This window comes from Heterodontus francisci, chromosome 8, assembly GCF_036365525.1.
Source record: "Heterodontus francisci isolate sHetFra1 chromosome 8, sHetFra1.hap1, whole genome shotgun sequence".
Taxonomy (NCBI): Eukaryota; Metazoa; Chordata; class Chondrichthyes; order Heterodontiformes; family Heterodontidae; genus Heterodontus; species Heterodontus francisci.
In genome coordinates, this window is record NC_090378.1 from 17420728 (window position 1) to 17439697 (window position 18970).

At 42.8% G+C, this 18970-nt stretch overlaps 1 protein-coding gene across 1 annotated transcript in view; it reads right to left on the reverse strand.

Annotated features, from left to right (window-relative positions):
- Nucleotides 1-373: 373 nt before the first annotated feature.
- The window catches only part of LOC137372480 (calcium-activated chloride channel regulator 1-like), a 37980-nt gene continuing 19383 nt past the window's right edge, over nt 374-18970 (reverse strand). Inside the window, exons 9-14 of the mRNA XM_068036351.1 lie at nt 16203-16309; nt 15885-16106; nt 15013-15274; nt 11282-11449; nt 5055-5282; nt 374-1127 (exon numbers count right to left, since the gene is read on the reverse strand). Coding sequence (XP_067892452.1) covers nt 736-1127; nt 5055-5282; nt 11282-11449; nt 15013-15274; nt 15885-16106; nt 16203-16309 — 1379 coding nt within the window. The 3' untranslated portion in view covers nt 374-735. The remainder of the gene's footprint in view (nt 1128-5054; nt 5283-11281; nt 11450-15012; nt 15275-15884; nt 16107-16202; nt 16310-18970) is intronic.

The window sequence follows — 18970 nt, forward strand, 5'->3', positions numbered from 1 at the left end:
TTTGTTCATGCTTATCATCATCTGGTCTCTCCATCCATGGCTTAGCCTCCCTTGCCTTGTTTATTTCCATTTGTGAACCTCATTGATATATTTTGCTACATTTAAAATATAAGTTATTGTTGTTAATGATGGCACTAATGGAACTTTAATTGTATAAAACACTTTTTTTTAGCATTTATACATGAGGGATCCAAATAATGACACTGTTCCAGGGACCCTCTTTTTGAACTTTTGAAAGATGGTATGAGCCACTCAAAGAAAACAATGCTCTCGCTACATAAAATATTTTTATTAATGCAGAGAAACAGAAATAATATCAAGATTAATCAATTATACAGTTCCTTCTTTGTAAGAACACACAAAATTTCCCAAATACAGAGAATTTAGATGTACTTTGGTGACAGCCTAAGTTTAGACACCCTGGAGTGTGTCTGGGGTACCACTGGAGTATAACCAACTAAAACTGTGTAGCCTTCCTATCTCTCCTCCTCCCCAGGAGGTCAAGCAAATACTTAGGGGGCGAATTTCTGCAGTGGGTCTCCCGACTGTCTGCTGTAACTTTGGTAGCAGAGCCTTGGAAACCCCGGAAAATGGCGTAAATACTGGAGAAGCCCCATGGTTCCTCTCCTCAACCCCCGACCAAGTCTATATGTGTATAAAGTGTAATCTGATAAAGTGTTTGAATTATGAGCCTCACTAACTGCATGCTGCCTGTAGATTCCTACTGCAAGGATATTACACCTCTACGGATATACTCCTTTTGTTTTTTTTGTGCAGAACAAAATACACGATCCCAGCGGTTAAACACACAATAATTGTGACAATTGCTGCAATCCAAGCCTTCTCCGGTCTATTGTTGCCTTTTGAGTGCTCAACCAAAGGCACAAGGAAAGAAACCTTGGCAACATTAGACATTTCCGAGGACTGATTGATTTTATCGTATGCACGGAGAGCGAAGTAGACCGTTGCCCCATTTTGCATGTCAGTATTCTGAGGAATAATTGTAACTGTTTCCCTGGAGCCATATGGTTGTGGATTCATGCTGGCCAAATTAACCAGGGCAGCTTGTGAGAAATGGTCCCGCAGCTGTAGTAGGCTGCCACTCATTCTCATCTCATAGTGAGACGCTAAGAAAAGAGGAAATAAAAAACATTGGAAATAAATGAGTGTATTCACACATGATTGAAAAAGCACACAAGATCCTTTATTTCATAAATAGAGGCACAGAGTACAAGAACAAGCTATCCTTTAAGTCTCAGCTGGAGTATTGCATCCAATTCAGGGCAGCACACTCGATGAAGGACGTCAAGGCCTTGGCGAGGGTACAGAGGAGAATTACCAGGATGGTCCTGGGGATGAGAAAGTGCAGTTATGTGAAGAGATTTGAGAACCTGTGAGCAGAGAAGGTTAAGGGGAGATTTAACTGAGGGGTAACCTGATAGAGGCTTCTAAGCTGATTCAAGGATTTGATGGGGTAGATGTGGAGAAGATGTTTCCACTTGTGGGTGAAGCAGCCATAAATATAAGATAGTCATTAATAAATCCAATAGGGGATTTAGGAGAAACTGTTTGACCCAGAGAGTGGTTAGAATGTGGAACTCACTATCACAAGGAGTAGTTGAGGCAAACAGCATAGATGCATTGAAGTGGAGACCAGATAAACACATGAGGGAAAGAAACTATAAGGATATGTTGCTGGGGTTAGATGAAGAGTGTTGGGAGGAAGCTCATGTGGAGGCATTTGTGACCTGCTGAAAGCCCTTCTGCCCCTCCGCCTGCTCCCTCGTTGAGCAGCTGTCATCCTCTGTGTTGCCTCTGCTCATTCCCCTTGTCATGCTACAGGCCAAGGGGGATGGAAACTACAGCACCCATGACTGGGAATGAATGGTCTGAGCAGAAACTTTGAAGTCAAAACCAAGGCCTTCACCACGAGCAACACCACTCCCTGCAGATTTAACCAACTATAAACAGCAGTACAAAACTGGCAGCACTTCTACAAACTCAGCAGGAGCCAGTAGAAATCAGTTACCAACTAAACTGAGAGTAGCCTTTAAACAAGGCTGATGGGTGGTGGGGGGTGGGGGGTTGGTGGTGGGGTGGGGTGGTAGTGGGGGGTGTTTCTTACTGCTGTTGAATGCATGTTCAGCTGAGCAAGTTTAAGAGAGGGCGTTATCTGGGGAGTTGAGGTTGAAAATGGCGGTGCTAGAGTCAAATCAGTGTTTCACATCAACTGACGTCACAATATGCCTACTCTGGACACTTCTGGTGCGTGCTAACGCCCTCACCAAAATGATGTCTGCTGTGGGCTGTGCCCAAACTGCCTCTGATTCTTGAAAGTAGCTGAACCCAATCCTATCGCCATAAACCACTGTAGATTGCACTGAAAGGGTGTTCACAAATGGACAAATATTGGGATAGTAATAATGTAAAAGGCAGAGAGGGGCAAGAGTTTCTCGAGCGTGTTCAGGGGAGAATTATTTTGATCAGTATGTTTCCAGTCGAATGAGGAAGGAGACATTGATGGATCTGGTTCTGGGGAATGAGGTGGGTCAAGTGAATCAAGTGACAGTAGGGGAACATTTAGGGGACAGTGACCATAGCATCATAAGGTTCAGATTAGCTATGGAACAGGACAAGGAGCAATCCAGAATAAAGACAAATAATTGTTAGAGGGCCAACTTCAATGGAGTGAGAATGGATCTGACCCAAGTGAATTGGAATCAAAGATTGGGCTGCTTTAAAAGAGGAGATTGTTCAGGTACAGTCAAGGTACATTCCCACGAAGGGGAAAGGTAGGGCAAACAGATCCAGAGCTCCCCAGATGACAAAAGAGATAGAGACTAAGATGAAGCAGGACAAGGGTGCATATGACAGGTGTCAGCTGGAGAATACCAGGCTGAATATAGAAAGTTCAGAAGGAAAGTGGAAAAAGAATTGAGAAGCAAAGAGAGAGTATGAGAAGAGACTTGCGGCTAACATAAAAGAGAATCTAAAAGTCTTCTATAGACATATAAATAGTAAAATGGTGGTAAAATGGGAGTGGGGCCAATTAGAGACCTAAAAGGGGATTTAGGCATGGAGGCAGAGGGCATAGCTGAGGTTCTAAATGAGTACTTTGCATCTGTCTTAATTGAGTCAAGAGGTCAGGTGACCTTATCCTGTACTGTCAATACACTTGGAACTACAAGGACTCTGACTCAATCTTCATGTCTGGATCAGCCTTGGAGAAGGCATAGAAATATAAATGATACATTCTATGATAATGGCGACGTCGCGCCAAACTTTTGGGTTAACAATGGAATGGCAGACATGGTATCTCCAAATTCAAACTCAAATGAATGGGTGTGAAAAAACTCCACTTTATCAAAATGGAATGAAAATGGGAGACACCCAGACCCCATTGTCTAACAATGGCCCCACCATCAGACACCATTTATAAGGACAATGGTAAAGAGAAGCCATGGTCACATAACAGAAATCAGGGGTCTGATAAGGCACTTAATAAAAGTGTATGTTGGGCAGACAAAAGCAGAACCAGAGGGAGAAATTCCATCTGCCTCAACGGAAGAAGGAGGACCCTGCCTAAGAACACCATTTTTAAACTACAAGTGGGCAGTGTCTGCAAGTGGCCTTGAACTCCATACCTGAGAAATTGTACCAGGGTTTTCAACATTGAACTGTGATGAAGATACAACAAAACGAAATCTGGAACATGGCATTCATTCTCCTGAAACTTTCCAAGTTTTGTCTTCAGTGAATCAGAAAAAAGGAACATAGCACCATTGTTTAAATTTTCACCCAGGGAAAAACTGAACCCTTTGGTTGAAGGGAAAAGAACCAGAGGACACTGATTTAAAGTGATTTGCAAAAGAAGCAACAGCGACATGAGGAAAAACTTCTTTACGCAGCGAGTGGCTAGGATCCGGAATGCACTGCCTGAGACTGTGGTGGAGGCAGATTCGATCAAGGCTTTCAAAAGAGATCTGGATAATTATCTGAAGAGAAACTATTTGCAGGGCTACGGGGGAAAAGGCAGGGGGAGTGGGACTAGATAAGTTGCTCTTACAGAGAGCCAGCACAGACATGATAGACTGAATGGCCTCCTCCTGTGCTGTAATCATTCTATGATTCTATGATTCTTTGATAAATTTTTGTGGCGAATGCAGCATTGCTTTTACCCACGTATTTCCTGTAAACGTGTCCTTTTGTGGCTCTCTCCTCTCCCTTAAGACGTCCCTTAAAATCTACTTGTTTGATGAGGTTTTTGGCATCTGCCCTTTGATAATGGTCCTGGGAAACACCTTGGAGTGTTTTACTACACTAAAGACACTATATCAATGAAGGTTATTGTTGTTGCATGTCGGAACATAATTCTCAACCTCAGGTGTTAATTTCAACTCCTTGTACACCCATTTCATTGCCTGTTGTTCTTCTTCAGTATTTTCCTCAGCCACATTCTAACAAATTGATGAACGATCTCGGACCTGAAATTTTAACTGTTTTTCTCTCTACAGTTGCTGCCAGACCTGCTGAATATTTCAAGTATTTTCTGTTTTTATTTCATATTTCCAGCAACTGCAATATTTTGCTTTTGACATTTTTGGTGCACTACTTTGTCCATTCTGCAGTGTCAGAGAAACTATATTTCAAATGAAACATTAATCTGCCTCTTCAGTTGGATAGCAATATGCAGTGGGACTATTTGATGAAGAGTAATGGAGTTCCCCAGGTGTTCTGACCAACAGTTAACCCTCCACACTACCAAGACTGGTCATTTATCTCCCTGCTGTTTGTCAAGCTTTGCTATGCACACAGCTCATGTCATACACTATAAATAATTCCTCAAACCAGAACTGCCAATGCCTCTAGTTTGTCTGCCAAATTCACCATACTTGATCTTCAATATTTCTTGGTCCCTTTCTTCCTGTGGGTAAGTACTTTTCTTCTGTGTGTGTGATACATCTTCTGGTCATCAACATTCATCAACTATCTGTTCAATTCACTCCTAGAGAGAAAAAATTCCTTCTAAGTAACTTGAACTCAGTAACAATTACCTGCTCCATGATCATAGTCTTCTCCTGGTGCTGTCCATTCCAGCTCAACTTTATTTTGAACTATTGTTGCTAGTAGGTCTGTGATTCTACATGGTGGAAAGTCAAAAATAGGTGTTCCTGAAGGAACCGATATTGTTCCTCCTGCTTGGACCCTGCTGAAGTCATCTAATTTAGCTTCAAGGTCATCCACATTGACTGGAACTCTTGGTAGATTTGTGTGAATTTTGCCTAATTAAAAAGAAAGACATGTATCTCTTAGATTCAAGCTACATAGACTTAACTAGCCTGTTAACAAATTGTACATAGCGTCATGACAGCACAGAAGGAAGCTATTCGGCCCATTGAGTCCATGCTAGGTCTTGGCATAAAGGACTTGCTTGTAATTTCCCTCAGGACAAGTTTCTGATCTTGGATAAACAGTGTTGGGAGTTGGAGATTAGTGATAGTCATAGAGGGAGGGATAATCGCAGCTTGATCCACCCTTGGATTCTCTTATAATTAGGGAACAACCAACAAAGGCCCAAAGATCTAGTTTATTCTGACTTTTTCCTCTTTACTATTTTATCCGGACTATCTTCTTCCTCTAAATCAAAAAGCTAAATACTGCAGATGCTAGAAATCTGAAATAAAAACTTAAAATGCTTGGAGACACCCAGTAGGTCAAGGAGCACATTCTGATGAAAGGTCATGGACTTGAAACATTAACTCTTTTTTTTCCCCACAGATGTTGCTACGTAAACCTTCCAGATAGTTCCATGTACACTTTTATGGGACAAAGTTATTTTTATAATACTGTAAATGCTCAGATGGGATTGTAAGATATACTGGTGTTGATTATTAGTATTAAAGAATCTTAACAACAAATATTTGACCATGATTTGTAAGATCCTACTGTCTGCTATGGTTCAAAATTAGCTGAAGTACATCAAAATCTTACTGTGATGACTGTCCCAGAATTGATGCATATAGATTGTGAACTAGAATAAGCTAGTTGGCATTATATAAGAGCCATATAATAATGAGGTGGAGTTGTTAGGTTCAAATGCACTTTAGAAAGTCACACAGTTATAGTAGTCTTTTATTACAGCAAGGATCAATGCCAAGAAGAAATTTACTGCAATGTAAATAAGGAAATATGTTTCTTTTGCAATAAATATTTGAAGAAATAAGATATCAAAGGCATACACTTCAAAGGGTTGCAGATAACAGAAACACCTAAGCTGATGACATAGGATCTGGCAACAGGGAATAAACCTCATGCGCTTTTCCAGTTAGTTTGCTTTGTAGTAAAAGTGACCAGGTCTCAGCTGGCCATTTTAGCTGCCTTGCCAGTTTCTCAAAGGACACAAAAAATCCTTCTACGGTCTTCCTCATTGAATTTTGGAATTAATTGAGCTAATTTTGACAATTCTGTATCCAGACCTGGATTATGCTCCTCCATATTGGCCATGCTTTCACTGGGGTTAACTAGGCCACCTAGTTAACTCAAGCTGCTTCAGCTCTCTTTGCATTCTTTCTCGAATATTCTTTCTCTCTCTCTCTCTCCTCTCTCTCTTGTTCCTTCTCCTGTCTTTCTTTTTCTTCACGTTCCTTCTGGAAAGCTCTTTCTCCCTCTCTCTTTCCTCAAATTCAAGTTTCCTCTGTTCCAGTTGTATCTTTGTTCACAATACCCTGTCGGAGTCTGCTTCTAACCCTGTTTCTGCTTCTTCAGATTCAAATGAAAAATGGTTGACCACTAGTCTTAGGAGTTCAAACTTCCTAGCCTTGCCACATACAGTGATCCCACACTGCTCAGCCATTTTCCTCAACTCCTCCATAGACACTGCTTTTAACTTATCCCAAATTAGTTCACCCTGGCCTGGGGAGCTACTAGCTTCAGCTGCAGACATGTTAGTATTCAATCACACACAACCACAAGAAAACCAGTATTAATGTTGCTGTTTTTTGATTGGGAACAATTTGGCTTCCCACTTCCAATTTCTCTCGTTTGTCTGTGGGTAAAATTCCAGATGCAAGCACCCAAATTTCTGTTATGATGAGGTGAGAAAGAGGTCTAGTGTTCCCTTTCAGCCTTCCCCTGGTCTTACTGTAACAGAGTTTTATTTTCAAACACACAGTGTTTTTTTAGCTCCCCCTTTGGTGAATCCTTGTTCACTGCTTTCCGATTATAAGGCAGAGAAACCAGCACAAACAGGTCTTCTTGGGTATAAAGAAGAAAGATTGAAATTTATTAAACTTAAACTTAAACTCTAATTCAGTTGATGCCTATGGATACATGTCACACCCACGCTAGCATGCATAGGTGATACACACATGCAGATAAAGACAGAAAAGAGCAGAAGAAAAATAGAGTGGAAAAGTTTGAGGCGATATCTGAAGAGGGTTTTTTGTTATTGTACTTCGAGCTCACTGTAGAGTCTTTGATTGTAGGTAGATCTTGCTTTTCGTTGGGGCCCAGTATTCTTCTTAAACCTTGTTCACTGTAGGAGACTTTTCTCTCTTGGGGTTCATGTGTTTTCAGAGGGTTTTGGAGTTCCGTGAGAAAGAGATGGGAGCAGACAGGAGACGCTGTGGTGAGCCAGCCAGGCAAGGTCTTTTCAATCCAGGAGTAAACAGCTTTCTGCAGACTCTCAGTTCAAACTGCACAATTCAGAAAAAAACCCAGACTGCCAAGCAGGTTAGTCATGTGTCTAACTGGTTTGACCACATCTGTTTGTGGATTGTATTGGAGCAGGGGATAGCTCCTTTGTTCCAAGCACTGTCTGTTAATATGCAAAAATGACTTTCCAGCCAGGGGCTTGGCAACCCCTTGTCACAGGCCTTCTCTTCTTCCCAGCAACAATTTGAAATTTAATGTCCATGTGGTGAAATTAATGTGCCTCATTCTTGGCAGGTGCGGGTCTGCACAACATGGAGGGAGTGAATGTTTGAGGATGGGGTGCCAATCAAGCGGGCTGCTTTGTCCTGGATGGTGTCGAGCTTCTTGAATGTTGTTGGAGCTGCACCCATCCAGGCAAGTGGAGAGTATCATCATACTCCTGACTTGTGCCTTGTAGATGGTGGGCAGGCTTTGGGCAGTCAGGAGGTGAGTTACTTGCCGCAGGATTCCTAGCCTCTGACCTGCTCTTGTAGCCACGGTATTTCTATGGCTACTCCAGTTCAGTTTCTGGTCAATGGTCACCCCCCCAGGATGTTGATAGTGGGGGATTCAGTGATTGTAATGCCATTGAATGTCAAGGGGAGATGGTTAGATTTTTTCTTTTTGGAGATGATCATTGCCTGGCACTTGTGTAGCGCAAATGTTACTTGCCACTTATCAGCCCAAGCCTGGATATTGTCCAGGTCTTGCTGCATTTCTACACGGACTGCTTCTATATCTGAGGAGTCGGGAATGGTGCTGAACATTGTGCAATCATCAGCGAACATCCCCACTTCTGACTTTATGATTGAAGGAAGGTCATTGATGAAGCAGCTGAAGATGGTTAGGCCTAGGACACTACCCTGAGGAGCACTGCAGTGATGTCCTGAAGTTGAGCTGATTGATCTCCAGCAACAACAACCATCTTCCTTTGCACTAGGCATGACAACAACCAGCAGAGAGTTTTCCTCATGATTCCCATTTACTCCAGTTTTGCTAGGGCTCCTTGATGTCATATTCGGTCAAATGCTGCCTTGATGTCAAGTGCAGTCACTCTCACCTCACCTCTTGAGTTCAGCTCTTTTGTCTATGTTTGAACCAAGGCTGTAATGAGGTCAGGAGCTAAGTGGCCCTAGACTGATGGGGTGGTAATTGGCCAGGTTGGACTTGTCTGGCTTTTTGTGTCCAGGACATACCTGGGCAACTTTCCACATTGCCGGGTAGATGCCAGTGTTGTAGCTGTACTGGAACAATTTGGCTAGGGGAGCGGCAGGTTCTGGAGCAAAGGTCTTCAGTACTATTGCCGGAATATTGTCAGGGCCCATAGCCTTTGCGGCACAGTGGCGCAGTGGTTAGCACCGCAGCCTCACAGCTCCAGCAACCCGGGTTCAATTCTGGGTACTGCCTGTGTGGAGTTTGCAAGTTCTCCCTGTGTCTGCGTGGGTTTCCTCCGGGTGCTCCAGTTTCCTCCCACATGCCAAAAGACTTGCAGGTTGATAGGTAAATTGGCCATTATAAATTGCCCCTAGTATAGGTAGGTGGTAGGGAAATATAGGGACAGGTGGGGATGTGGTAGGAATATGAATTAGTGTAGGATTAGTATAAATGGGTGGTTGATGGTCGGCACAGACTCGGTGGGCCGAAGGGCCTGTTTCAGTGCTGTATCTCTAACTAACTAACTATCCAGTGCCTTCAGTCATTTCTTGATATCATACAGAGTGAATCAAATTGGCTGAAGACTGGCATCTGTGAGGCTGGGGACTTCATGAGGAGGCCGAGATGGATCATCAACTTGGCACTTCTGGCTGAAGATTGTGGGATGTGCAAGGATCAGTTCTGGGGCCTCAGCTACTTACACTCTATATTAATGATGAAGAGAGGGTAATACATTTAAGTTTGCTGATGATACAAAGCTTAATGGAAAGGTAAGCTGTGGGGAGGACATAGAGAGGCATGTTAAGTGAATGGGAAACAAGATGCCAAATGGAGTATAATGTAGGGAAGTGTGAAGTTATTCACTTTGGTCATATAAATAGAAAAGCAGAATATTTTTTAAAAGGTGTGAAACAGGTAAGTGTTGTTGTTCAGAGAGACTTGAGTGTACTCATACAAGGAACACGCTAAGTTAACATGCAGGTGCAGCAGGCTATTAGGAAGGCAAATGGCATGTTGGCCTTTATTGCAAGGGCATTGGAGTACAGAAATAAAGAAGTCTTACTAAAATAGTACAGGGCATTGGGGAGACCGCACCTGAAATACTGTGTGCAGTTTTGGTCTCCACATTTAAGAAAGGATATACTTGCACTGGAGGCAGTGCAGCAAAGATTTACTAAATTGGTCCCTGGGATGAGGGGGTTGTCCTATGATGAGAGGCTGAGTAAATTGGGTCTATAATCTCTGGAGTTTAGAAGAATGAGAGGCGATCTAATTGAGACATACAAGATTCTGAAAGGGCTCAATAGGGTAGAAGCTGAGAGATTGTTTCAGCTGGTCAGGGAATCTAGAACACAGGGACACAGTCTCAGGACAAGGGGTCAATCATTCACAATTGAGATGAGGAGAAATTACTTCACCCAAAGGGTTGTGAATCTTTGGAATTCTCTACCCCAGAGGGTTGTGGATGCTCCATTATTGAATACATTTAAGGCTGGGATAGATAGAGTTTTGATCTCACAGAGAATCAAGAGATATGGGGAGTGGGCAAGAAAGAGGAATTGAAGCCCAAGATCAGCCATGATCTTATTGAATGGCAGAGCAGTCTCGATGGGCCATACTTCTGCTGCCATTTCTTGTGTTCTTGCACTTTTATACTCAATTCCCCTATTTTTCTATGTCATGAACACATGTCATCCTGAGGACTTTTAGATCTCATCATGATGCAATTAGGATTACATATTTGCAATCTCCTGATGAATATGAATAGACTTGGTACCAATATCTCATCTACACTGCATTTAAGGGGTTATTAAATAATTATCTCATTAATTGATTTAATAAATAGGATATGCTTATTTAATAAATAAGCATTATCTGTGTTTCCTACTTCATCCAACTTGTATTTGAGGTAAAGAATGTATGACAATATTCTATAGTATCTCCACATAAAGGCAATAACGATATTTGACAATATCTTATACAAGACCAACACTGTCTGCTCATTATCACTTTCCCTGCATAAGAGGCATGAACCCCAACAGAAAATGTCTCAGTAAATGCACCTTTTTTTGAAGCTAACATGTTCAGGGAGTGTACAAAGTTGGTTGACATCGGTAACACAGAATGGCACAGCTCTCTATCGGTAAGAGAAGTGACACACATCAGATCATTCCTCCTCCCCACCATCCCCTGTACCATTATTTACCTTGGGACTTTATATGGGCTTTTAGGAGTGATATAAATTCTTGCGCTTTATTATGAGAAAACATGAGCATTATGTAAGTTATCTGGGCAGCTGCAGATAAGAACCCAGACAAATAGCATTCAGTTCAAATAGCAAACTTACAACTCATTGTTCACCCTGACACAAAACCCTCACCACTGTTGTGGCATCTCTACATAATCTCCTTTGACATTGCCGAGTATTTATTACCATTTTCAGTGTATCCTGGTAAGTACAGAGTATTTCCTGCTATTCGGATTGTCATCTTTGTAGTCCCTTTCTTTCCCTGTGCACGCACTTTAAGGCTGTATCTTCCATGTCCAGTAAAGTTGTGGAAATACTTAGTGTAAATACCATCATTCCTGACAATATCAGCACCTAAAGGCAAGAAAGGGTAAAAAGCTGTAGACTGAGTGGAGCATGGAATACTAATACTGCACTAAGGTTAGCACGTGTTAAATCCCACAAAATGGAAGCTCCTGCAAAGTAAAATGATCAGGGCAAGACATACTTTCAAAACTCAGAACTCTTTCCTTGTTCTATGAATTACTATATCTGTGATGCTTCGATATTAACATGAAGGCAGCTGTTGAGCTGGGTGGTGGTGGGGGTGTGGGGTTGGTTAAATTGTATGGGGAAACCCAGAATTCAACTCAGTGGCCCTTGCAACTCCGAGCTGCACAGTGAGCGTGATGTGCACCTGTATGAGGCAATGAGCAAGGGCAACACTCAGATTCAATAATGCTTCACTGAAATTACTGCTGGGTATAGTCAGGATTAAGAGGGAAATACTTTTCCCTCGCAATGGCAGGAAGAAACCTTCTCTCACCATGAAGACATGGTTGGAGGCAGCTGAGGAGGTGACATGTTCAGGCCATGGGTGCAATGTAGGAGGTGGTTTAATGGCCTTACCAGGTCAGGAAAAGTGAGTACATTTGTTGATTCAACTACATCTGTGGTTTAAGCCCCCACCCACTTTCACTCTGATTTGTCAAGCATTCTCCATCACATCAGTCTTCCCACCTGCTCAACTTTCAGCAGCACCCAGCCTTCACTTTCTAGTCATTTCACCACTTCCCCATTTATCTATTCACAGTTGGAACTCACACCAATCCTTATGAAACATGATGCATGTGTCTCATAAGTCATCCTCACCAAATGCATTGCATCCATCAGGTGAACACCTAACCTCACTCAGGTCTGTTCTTTGCCCCTTGTAGGAGACAAAGCACAAGGACAAGGGACAGGACTTGAGGTGGGTCTCCACAAATAATCCAGCTCACTGAAGCAGAAGAGAATGCCTTGGGGATAGGTGGCACATCTGTGCCTCACCCAATTGGAGATGGGGAGACAGGGAACTCACAGATAGCTGGTGACAGAATTACAAAGATCTCTGTCACACATACGCTGGACGTATTTCATCAATGACTGAATGATGAGAAGACTGAGGTCATTATCAAGATTGTGACTTTTCCACGACAAAATCATAAGTATTTCTTTTGTCTTCCATAGCCTGCACATGTACAGCATCGCTGGATATCTATGAGGATGATTCCTCAAAGAAACTCAATTCTTCTGCAGGTTCACCCTCACGGGAGGTAAAGTGGTACAACAGCACAGATACTCACTTCAGTGAACCTGTTTAGAGAGATGATTGGATTTTCACCTGTTAATTCTAGTTCATGAGTGAGCACAAGCAGACAATTGTGGTAGGCACAGCTGTGAGAGAAGACTGTGTCAAGTCACACAATCCTCTCCAAGCTCTACTCAGCTGGACATAGATGCTGAACCCTGGGGTCTATTGTTGAGAAGGAGAATACTAGAGTTACATCAGGAACGTAGCCAGGTACTGACAGACATGCCAAGCATGCTCTCCACAATAGCAGAGAGGATGGAGGAGTTCAACTCACTCACTAGTGTCAAGAAGGCAGCTCACCACCATCTTCTCAAGGGCACTTAGGGATGGGCAATAAAATGCTGGACTACCCAGCAATGCCCACATCCCACGAATGAATAAAAAAAATGATCGGCTGAATGAACAGCCATCGGCTGTTTCTGTGCTTTAAGTACTATATAATATGTAAGGCGCAAGAAGATGAAGTATCAACAAAAGCAAATGTTTCTTTTCAGTACTTTGAACTGTTAAATAAAAAATCAGAGTTACTGTTGTTGTTTGGCATGAGCTTATTTGCATTATGGTTAGGGAAGGATGTCATTGGGGGTCATTTATGAGGCAGTTTAATGCTCAGCTTCAAATGTACTATGGAACGAGGGAAAGAGAAAAGGGCAGACTCTCCTGCCTCCCCTCATTAAGGTTCTAGATAGGAATTGTTTCCCTGAAGTGCACTCTTTTTGGTCATCCTCAGGAAATCAGTGATAGCTTATCCCAGGCAAATTACATGGCGTATCTTGGATTTAGATATTGGGACATTCTAGCTTGGGATGAAGCTCGACAAAAACCACCGCATCTCTTTCCACACCTGCTTTGCAATGGCACATTCTAGAAGGAAGTGGGCAACAGTCTCTTCCCCACCACAGCTACCTCGAGGGCAGCATGCGGAGGCAGTTTTTAATCAAGGTTCATCCCAAGCAGCTCGGTAACACAGGAGTCTGTGTTCTACGGGCTGTTCCCAGGGACGCACACCGACATTAACATAAACTGCTACTGGAGGACCATCAATTCAGTGAAAGATACTCTTTGGTCTGCCCGAAACTTGCTGGTCTTCCAGTGCAAAAAGTTGTCCACGACTGAGTGTTGCAGACTGGCACATTCCAAGGTCCAGGACTACGTGCTGAGGGATGCACTAAAGCTTGAGGCAGACTCAATGGGGAAAGACCACTGTGTAAGGTCCTCCCGCCATAGTGAACCGAGGGTCTGGACCCATGGCTGTATACACCAAATATGGTTTTGCTGTAAAATGTACATGGCATGTAAAATGGAATGGAAGGGTTGTGAGGCAACTCACTCCTGTATTGAAGTAAACTGATTTCTTTTGCACTTTCTGGAATGTCAACTTGGTGCTGTTTTGAACTGTTTTGTAATGTATTTTTTTTTTTACAGATTTTTATGAATAAAGTATATTTTTTGGGGGAAAAAATTGGGACATTCTAGCTGATGAGGCAGATTAGCAGCCATAACGTCCTGATAAACTTTAATAATTTGAGGGGGTGGATGCTTTAAAAAAAAAAGAAAACAGACCTGACCTGGAATTCTTCAGCCTGTTCCCGGGATCCCTGCAGGCCACAGCACTTTATTCAGCAATCCTGCCCTGAGGCAGCCAGCTAGCCAATGAACCAGAGAATGAGGCAGGAGGCTGGGAAAACTTGCTCATGCCTCATTCACCTTGCTGTGGGGGCCTGTACTTTCTGCAAGCACAGGTCAATGCTTGCAGAAAGTACAGGCCCCCAGCAATGTTGCCTGACCGGGAGGGAGAGCAGATATGGAATGCTGAACATCCTGAGCCATCCAAAAGGATCAGAGGCTGTACCCACCGATCCTGGGAGCTTGCTGCGACATCACAAAAACAATTTTGTCCCCCTCATCTTCAATTCTGACCTGGACCCTCAGGTGGGCCCCACTTCCATCAGTTATTCAAGAGATATACCTGGTGATATCAGGCAAATTTCTGCCGATGCAACACCAGGTCCTGACTGAGGGCAGGGGCACAGGACTCCCTAATGTACGAGGTGTCACCAGTCCTCAGTCATGCCTCATTCCTTATTTTAATGCATTGCTAGAGTGAGGGGAGGCACCACTCTCACAAGGCCAGATTATTGGATCAGTAATGAAAAATGCAAAGACCTGCCAACGCGAACCCATTCATAAAGCCTTTCTGTACTTTCTTAGGAATACTTTCTATGGAAAGGAAAATTATATTGGATATATTTCTGATACTTATAAGTATACATTCTATTTCACAGGGTCATGTTATGAATCCTACCTAGGCCGTCATCAGAAAGATCCTGTTCAACTGGAGACCCAGTCGGACATTCAATAATAGCTGTTGCATTCACAAACAGGACCGGTAAAAATCCCTGACTGACTTCTGCATAGATTATCATCGGGCTAAATGAATCCTTTCTGCTGATATACGCATTGACAGTGACTGGGGGAACTTTCTCATCTGCTGCTCGGGATGTTACTGTGATGGTTATAACCTGTTCGGTTCCAGGATTCAGGATACTGTACATCCAAGGTCCTGTCTGGGAAACAAATATTCAATGTTAATTGTAGGACAGGTAGGAGCTCCCTCAATGACTTGTTCCATACAATTCAGGAAAGTCCCAAATTCGATTGCTGACTGAGCTGATCTCCACTGAGGATCTACATTTGGCTTCAGTGCCACATGGTGAGGAGGGAAGGAATGGTCAGGACATCTACTCCTAATTGTTATCCAGAAAACATCGCTAGAACCTTTCTGTGTGAAAGTAATGAACTGAGGATTAGACTTAATTGTGATGCCTCCCATGTGTTAAGTCCCAAGGCTGTCATCCAAATTGAATGAATGTTTCTTCGTACCCAGCTTTCTCACCAATGCACTGGAAGCTGTACCATTCAGAAGTGATACATTTCACAATGTGGGAACAGCCAGGAAAAGAAACCATTTGCTTTATTCCATTTGGACTGTGTAATCAACTGGTTAATGACAGAGAACACAAGAAAGACTGTTGTAGGAAATTAGATCTTATCTGAATAGAGGAGGGATGGCAGTAAGCAGGCTGCACTTAGACAATAGTACCAGGAAAAAAGGTTAGATTGATAGGTAATAGACTGCAAAACATGAAGAATTGAAGGATGTATTTTGATCCATACCTGGGCAGTTCCATTAATCTTCAGACGAGCTGTATGTACAGTTTTATCAATCTCAAAGTCACTGTTGTTGTACATCTTTCCACTGGGGTCTTTTGCAAACACATCTGGTGTCTGCATCTCCCACATAATTACAAAAAACGTGTCGTTCCCAACAGTCTTATCGATAAAAACTGTACCATTCAACCAACTGTTGGACACAATCCTTGTTCCAGAACTTTCAAGCTGGGACCAAACAAATAGAATTATTATACTTTACTGTGAAGCATGCGGTTGGCACAAGAATAATTGGAAATTCATTTCTCTGAAGGGTAATCAAACCTGAATTGACTGTTGACTAATGTCCCCATTTCCTGATACTAATCCAGTGAAGGCATCGATTAATCCATTTGTATCTACATGATCAGTGGCAGCAAACTGTAAACCCCCTAAAGAATGAAAAGGAAAATATATTATAAACATAGATAAAGCTCATGGCCAATGCCAGTTAAGAACTAAATTAAGAAATAGGCATCATGGATTTCTGCAATGTGACAGAAACTGCCCAATGAAAAGCCATTGGAAATAAAACTATTAAACATCTTAGTCCTGATTTTAATCCAACCCATCCAGTGTAACAATGTGTGGAGGATTTGGGCACTATTCACTCTGTTCCCACCACCCGCAATCTTAACAAGAGGTTTAACAGATCAGAAATATGCTCACGCATTATAGGAACATAAGTATTGCCCTGGGTTATATGATGGAGCTGTATAAAACGCTAGTTAGGCCACAGCTAGAGTACTGTGTACAATTCTGGTCGCCACACGATAGGGAGGATGTGATTGCATTGGAGAGGGTGTAGAGGAGATTCACCAGGATGTTGCCTGGGCTGGAGTATTTCAGCTATGAAGAGAGACTGGATAGGCTAGGGTTGTTTCTCTTAGAGCAGAGAAGGCTGAGGGGAGACCTGATTGAGATATACAAAATTATGAGGGGCATAGATAGGGTAGATAGGAAGAAGTTTTTTCCCTTAGCGGAGGTGTCAATAACCAGGGGGCATAGATTTAAGGTAGGAGGTTTAGAGGGGATTTGAGGAAAATTAATTTCACCCAGAGGGTGTTTGGAATCTGGAACATACTGCCTGAAGGGGTGGTAGAGGCAGGAACCCTCACCACATTTAAGAAGTATGTAGATGAGCCATAGCATACAAGGCTACAGGCCAAGTGCTGGAAAATGGGATTCGAATAGATAGGCTTGATGGCTGGCACGGATATGGTGGGCCGAAGGGTCTGTTTCTGTGCTGCATAACCCTACGACTCTATGACTAAGCCCTTGATCCTGTTCCACGATGGATGATGTGTATCCCAATCCAATCCAGCCACCTTGGCTTCATATCCCTAATACCCCTGGCTAACGAAAAGCTATCGATCTAAAATATTAAATTATTAATTGAGCTACCATCAATTGTTTTTGCAGGATGGAGTGGCACACTTCTATCACACTTCATTTAAAGAAGTATCTACTAACTTTTCTACTGAATGGCCTGCCTCTCATTTTAAGGTATGTCCTCTCGTCCTAGACTCACCCATGAACAGAAAGCGTTTCTCTTTATCCAGTCTATTAATTCCTTTCAAAGTCGTACAAAACCTCAATCAACTCATTCCTTAACCTTCTGTATTCCAGGGAATACAAATATGGGTTATTTAATCTCTCCTCATAATATAACTCTTGGTGAATCTGCACTATATTCCTTCCAAGGTCAATATATACTTTGCAATGTTTGATGCCCAGAACTGTAAACAGTTCTCCTGATGTGCTCTAATCATGGTTTTGCATAGCTGTAGCAAAACATTCTTCCTTTTATATTCTAGCCCTCTCGTTATGAAGTCTAACATTCAGTTAGTCTTTTTGATTATATTTTATACCTGAATACTGCATTTTAAAGACCTGTGTAAATGAACCCCAAAACCTCTTTGGGTTTCCACTGTTCCTAGCTTTTCACCATTAAAAGATACTTGGATCTGGCCCTTTTTGATCTAAAATTGATGACCTCACACTTACCTGCATTGAAATCTATCTGCTACAGTATTTCCCACTTACTTAATCTATCAATGTCACTTTGTAATTTTATGCTCCTGTCTATATTACTTACAATTAGTACAATGGATAACAAGCTGGCAATAAAACAGAAAACAGAGGATAGAGCTTAAGTAGTTACTCAGACTGGCAAAGATGAGAAGTGGGGCTGGATTTTAAAGCCCCTCCATCATTGGGAATAGTGGCATTGGGGGGGCAATGAAGATCGGTGCGGTGGAGGCCCGCCACCAACCCCGACAGCGGCAGGCCCTGGACCGATCTCTTGGTGACGGGGGCTCCATTTCAGTATGTAAACTAATTTACATACCTGATTTAATGAGGATCCTGTCACCTCCTTAATCGCCACACCAATCTTTATTCGGGTGGCCGACAGTGCCATGCCTTTGGATCCCCATTCGGGGAAACGTGGCGTGCCACCTGTGGGGAGGGGAGAGGAGGATTCTTTCTCTGCGCAGGAGGGGGGGAGCGGGATGACAACACTGCAGATTGGTCGGGGTGGGGTGGTGATGAGAAGGGGTAAAGGACAAAGGTGCCGAATTTTGGGGGGGGGGGCGGGGGGATAAAGTATTCTCAGTATAGGAATTATGGGGGTGGGGGGGAAAGGGCAGGAATGTTTTGAAATGCCAGTGGGGGGGTGGGGTGGGAAAATGCATGGAAAGGTCATTTAATTCTTTTCAGTGTAACTTACGTGGCCCATTAAATTTTAAATGTCCATTGAGGCCTGTAAGCCCTTTAAAAATGACACCGGCGCCTGTACATTGAAGGAGGGCGGGCACCATGGACATGCAAATGAGCCGCCGTGTTTGAAATTGCAGGGGCTCTGTAACGTGGGACCCATGCGCACTGGCCGCATTTTTTTACATGCGCCGCTAGTCTTCAAATGCAGCCCATGGTGTTCCACAAGGATCAGTGCTGGGACTGTTGCTCACTATTTACATAAACAATTTGGACTCAGGAATTGAAAGTACAATTTTAAAATAGGCAGACGACAACAAATTGGGGGCATAGTT